The following is a 5,635-nucleotide window of genomic DNA, read 5'->3' on the forward strand; positions in this document are numbered from 1 at the left end:
AACATTAATGAACCAATTTCAGTAACTTCTATGGGGTTCTAGATGGTAAATCCGTTTACAGATGGGAAATTTATTATTCCGTATTCAAATGAGAAGAAAAGTAAATTACCCCCGAAAGTGCTGCCATCTCTTGAAAAAAAATCTTACTAAAAATCGGTACATTTAGCCTTGAACGAAATATACATTTTGATAAATGATGTTTGCCTGACGTCAGTATTAATTCTCGTTGCGGCTGCCAGGTAGTGCTCAGTCAGTGTGTAACGGTCAATTGGCACCTTGAGCAACAGGTAGTAATAGTAGCAAGCTCGCTACAAGCCATTTATCATTACAGCAATATATGACATATCTTACTTAGCATCAGCAATTTCATAGTAATAAACAATTTAATTTTAATACTATTCAAATAATAATAACATTCGATTGATCATTCTATGAAGATCTTATCTGAATGATAGGTTTGTAGGATACCTACTACTGTATCAAGATGTCTCTAAAATTAAGCGTGAATATTTATTTCATTTTAACAAGCATTTGCTTGTTCATTAATGTTAAATATTCCAAATAGAATGTTATCGTCAGTGTTTGTCTGGGAGGTTATCGGCAAGAGGATATATATCAGTGAGGTCAGATCGGAGAAATATTCAACAAACCTGATCAGCGATCGTCCTGAAGGTGAGTAGATCTCTTTATAGTTCATGTCTTTGTGTACAATTTAAGATGTAAAATCAATTGCAAATGTAAAACAGAATTTAAGATTTTGCCGCCTGTAATACTCCCACATAAATAAATTCTTTTAGAATGTTATATACTATTTACATTTATAATAACATATTGGTATGATTGATACCTGGAAGAGACCTGGAATAAACATTTCCCCATTCTATGCTAGTGTGACTAAATTCACATATAGATCTGAGAACTGACCTCTTTATGCTCTCAGTCGGAATGGGTCGAGCCAAAGTTTAACAGTACATTTCATTCTACATTCTACGTACAAAAGATATACAAAAATTGGTTGGGTGAACAAATTCATTATTTTTTAATCGTAATATGGCAGAAGAGATGTAAAATAGGGAGACGGGAATAGTAAATCAAACCAAAATATATTCCACTTATGAGTTCTAATGAATGTGGATACATTAAGTAATTCATATTTTTACAATCATTTTTAATATTTTTTTCCAGTCGCCACTATCATTAATTATTTCACAAAACAAAAACACACAATTTAAATTCATTAGCGACTTTAGGTCAAATATTGCCTTCAAAGTTGGTGAATCCCAATAATATATTATTATTTTTTTCCAATATATAACAGTTTAAGATATAACATTCATTCAATTTGAAGATCTGTCATATGATATTCATATGATATATGATATGAATTTGTTTTTTAGGTTTAGTTTAAATTTCAAAACTAATGTGTGCCCCAGCACATTATAAAATTCGAAGAACGCTCACTACAACAAAAACTCCTTAAAATGTAGGCCACTACAGAAGAAGGAAACAGTGCAGGACCAGAATATATATTCATGCTAAAAAGCATAAATGAAATTCAGAAAAAGAGGTTATGAAAAAAAAAAAATTCAGTCAGTAACAGGTTAAAAATTATCGTAACAGTGTGGATATTGGCCAATTTTATTCCTCATGTGCGGCCGCAATTGAATATGATTTTTTACAGTCTAACTGAGTAGTCTTGCAAAATAGTCAAAGTGTGCGTGCGTATGTGCATGTCGTAGTAAGCATAGCTCAAAACAATTTCCGGGGAACTAAACAATTCCAATTAATCAATTGTTGTTGCTGTTGATTGTTGCTTAAAGGCGTAAAACCCTGTGGTCATCAACGCCTATGGCATGATAAAAGTAAAAAAAAAAGATTAAAAAAAAATAATAAATAAAAAAATAAATACATAAAAAAAAAAAATAATTGAAGAGGAGTTATAATTTATAAAGAAAGCGATGTGCTTTTAAAAATTCAAACACTAATGTAATTTTAGCTTCCTCATCTGCGAGAGCTTCTAATAAATTTGGGATAGGACCGACCCCAAATTTATTAGAAGCTCTCGCTGTTTATTGTTGGCAAATAGTGAGTACATTTTTCAAAAATATGTCTTATCGTAAGAATGGACTGACAATATTTGCACGTTGGAGGTGGCAGTTTTCTGATCAGGTGAGAGTGCGTGAGGAGAGTAGGACCTATTCTCAAGCGGGTTAGAGCAACTTCCTCCCTACGGCTGTTGCGGTAGGATGTTCATGGTTTTACAGATCGTTTTATTTCTTTTAATTTATTCGGAGAGCTTTCATTCCACTTGACCTGCCATTTTTCTAATATTTGTAATTTAAGGGGTGTACTGAGTTCTGAAGGGGTAAGAACGGCGGTGCCTCGGCCAGGGAGCGTGAGTGCCTCTCTGGCAGCTTTGTCTGCGAGCTCGTTACCAACAATGCCAATGTGGCTTGGAGCCCATATGAAAATAATGGATTTACCTTGTTGTGATAATTTTAGAAGAAAAGATTAAATTCTTATGATGCGTGGATGTTCGGGGTACATGTTTTTCAAACATTTTAGAGAGCTCAACGAATCTGAGATTCGTGATTTATTTGGAGCATTTTATAAAATCTTAAATCTTTTAACTTATAAAGTCTTTAATGTTATTCATTTGGTTGAGATCGAAACAGCACAAACATCTGCCCGTAGCCCGGTGGTTAGGCGCAAGTCTATCGTTCTGAGGTCTGCCGGCGGTGCCGGTTCGAATCGTGCCTTGGAGAGTTGACTTTTATCATTGAGTGGCGGTCCCAAAAATGAAAAACTTGACCCACAACCATGATTATAATAGGTTGATCACCTATAGATAACTAGGACGTTACAAAAAAAAAAGGATTCATTATTCCAAAGTACCAAATATCATTATAATTATCAGGATTCAAAATTAATAGAATTTGGTCCCCTCCCCCAAAAGTTTACAACTAACACAGTAATAACAAATAAAATCTATATATGACCAATTAATTACTTACTTATGAATTTTTGTAATTATAAAAACTTAATAATATGCATTGAGGCATGGAAATGGAAAAATATGTATGCACCAAAAAAACTAGTTTTGAGAAAAGCGAAAAAAAAAAAAAACAGATAGCCACCATTTTTCTAAAATTATAGCTCTAGGAACAAGGCCGTTCAAGATAGGAACTTAAATTATTAGGTTACCAGTCGATCGGTGCTGATTTCTTCATCGTTATCACGTCAAAATCTCATTTTCGGTATTTCTGTTATTACAACCTTTTTCCATTCCCATGCTCCAATTAACATCATGTTTTTGAAGAAGACTGAATTGGAAAAACGCTCACTAGTAAGTAATGTACTTGGTTTTAAGGAGTTTAAATATATTATGAAGATACAACCATTTAGTAGTCATATCTATATCATAAAACAAATACCAAGTGATAGTATTATTTTATCATCAACTAACTTTTAATAATTTAGTTTCAGACAATTTTATTCAACACACCAGTAAAATGAGTACAAACATATTCCACTTTGTTATCTTGCTAATGGCTACTTTAGTACTAACTTCATTGGTAAGTTCCATAGTTGAAACTACTTTTTATTATATACTTAAAACTACCCCCAACGAAATTTTCTGGGTTCACTGCTAGATATGTAAGGATCAGGTATCAATTCGCTAACAATTCGATAACAAAATCATTACATTTTTATTTTATTTTTTCTTATTATTTATTTATTTATTTATTTTTTAGTGTGTAGACATGCCTGCTATCGATTGTGAACAGAAAACACTGGTGAGATCTCTGTGCCCCAACGTTAGTGATAGTATGCTGCAATCTGGCATCGAGTTCGGCGTAATTGCATATAGCTACAGGCTGGCCCCCGCCACTCCAATGGAACTCACAAGCACGCAGACTCTCCTTCTCACTTTAATCAACTGTTTAATCACCGGAGATGTGACAACTTGTCACGTCCTGGCTGAATGCTCGCACCGCATCCAGCAACTGCGGTCCAGGCACCACAGGCTCTGGCTGAAAGAGGACTTCAGATTCCAGGACAAGGACATAGAAATTGCAATGGCTCAACTCAAGAAACAAGTAGCCACTGGGGCACTGAAATTGCCCTTTCATGTCGTAACGACCTTATCCTCTCTCGCAGAAGTTTACGGGATTCCTTTACAATGGAAGGTGAGTTTTTCTAATAATAATTCCTTAATATCATATTCATAGAAAATAAAAAATATTTCTCAACTATTTATATTTAAAACTTTTATTTAATTATTTAATTATTAAATAAATCAAATGGTATCCTTGTTAAGTCTCCACACTCTTTATTACATCAATAGTCCAACGTTTCGGCCAATTCGGCCATCCTCAAGGACAATCAAATTATCTGCCAAGGTCATTAATTACAAGTCAAAATCACCCTATTTTTTCAAAACTTCATTAATCGATAAAACTTTTCAATTTTAGATTAAACATAGTGTATAATTGATAGTGTAGTTTAATCTAAAATTGAAAGTATTGAAAATTAATGTCGTTTTGAAAAAACAGTGTGATTTTGACTTAATAGCCTGCAAAACATTTTTAAATTTAGATGCGAGGTGAGAATTTATATTTAAGATTGTCCTTGAGGATGGCCGAATCGGCCGAAACGTTGGGCTATTGATATAATAAAGCGTGTTGAGAGCTAACAAGGATACCATTTCATTTATTTAATAAATAAATACTAGTCTTATGAAATTGAAAAAATAATATATAAATTAATTATTTAATTTAAATTTCATATTTAAATATTTCAAATATTAATGTTTAATTTCACAGCATTATTCCCATAATTATATAAAATACAACCATCTGGTTATAAAAAATATCTATCAAGGTTCAAGGTAAACTAAGAAAGAGGAGACAGGCTTAGCAGAGGAGACGGAAGATTATCCGAGAGCATGTTAATACATGTGAATTCTAGTCAAATTCGTTCATTTTATAAACAGGATCAGATCTGCCCTATTTACATTCCAGAGAGATAGCATATATTAAAGTATATGTAGTATATGATCCACATGTTGTGTTTCGCCACAGCTCGTATTTATAGGTTACAACTTATGATGAGAAACGGAATTTAAATTGTTGTTACCCATGTAAACACGGAAAAACTTCGTTGTACAAGTAGTATTAGACATTTGATACTATCGAAATCTCCAACTAGCAATTATAAACACTTAACTCTATATTTTATTTCCAGGAAAGCAGAGACGAACTGGAGATCGAATTGGAAAGATCTATACTAGAAAACAGTACCCATGAAATTAGTTCAATAGCCACTAAAACAAGAAATGCCAACGAAAAAACTCCTATTGGCCGAAGTGTGCCTCTCAATGATAAGGACAAGTATGGAAACACAGGACTACATGGAGCAGCACAACAAGGGAATGTGGGCGTTCTGAAAGAGCTGTTAGACAGTGAAGTAAATCTTACAGCTAAGAATATTGATGGCTGGACACCACTAATGGAAGCATCAAATAGAGGCAATTTAAATATTGTTCAACTTCTCATTTCCCGAGGAGCGCCTCTCAATGATAAGGACAAAAATGGAAACACAGCACTACATAAAGCAGCACAAAAAGGGCACG

At 33.5% G+C, this 5,635-nt stretch overlaps 1 protein-coding gene across 1 annotated transcript; it reads left to right on the forward strand.

Moving 5' to 3' along the window:
* Nucleotides 1–567: 567 nt before the first annotated feature.
* LOC106688510 (ankyrin-2) lies at nucleotides 568–5,630 on the forward strand (the record flags this gene model as incomplete). The annotated part of the gene is made up of 4 exons (XM_024364062.2): nucleotides 568–672; nucleotides 3,481–3,575; nucleotides 3,756–4,190; nucleotides 5,248–5,630. Coding segments are annotated over exons 2-4 (881 nt in total), but the record flags the coding sequence as incomplete, so codon positions are not given.
* Between the last annotated feature and the right edge of the window lie 5 nt (nucleotides 5,631–5,635).

Source organism: Halyomorpha halys, unplaced genomic scaffold, assembly GCF_000696795.3.
Source record: "Halyomorpha halys isolate HHAL.00 unplaced genomic scaffold, Hhal_1.1 Scaffold1145.1, whole genome shotgun sequence".
In the NCBI taxonomy this organism is placed as follows: Eukaryota; Metazoa; Arthropoda; class Insecta; order Hemiptera; family Pentatomidae; genus Halyomorpha; species Halyomorpha halys.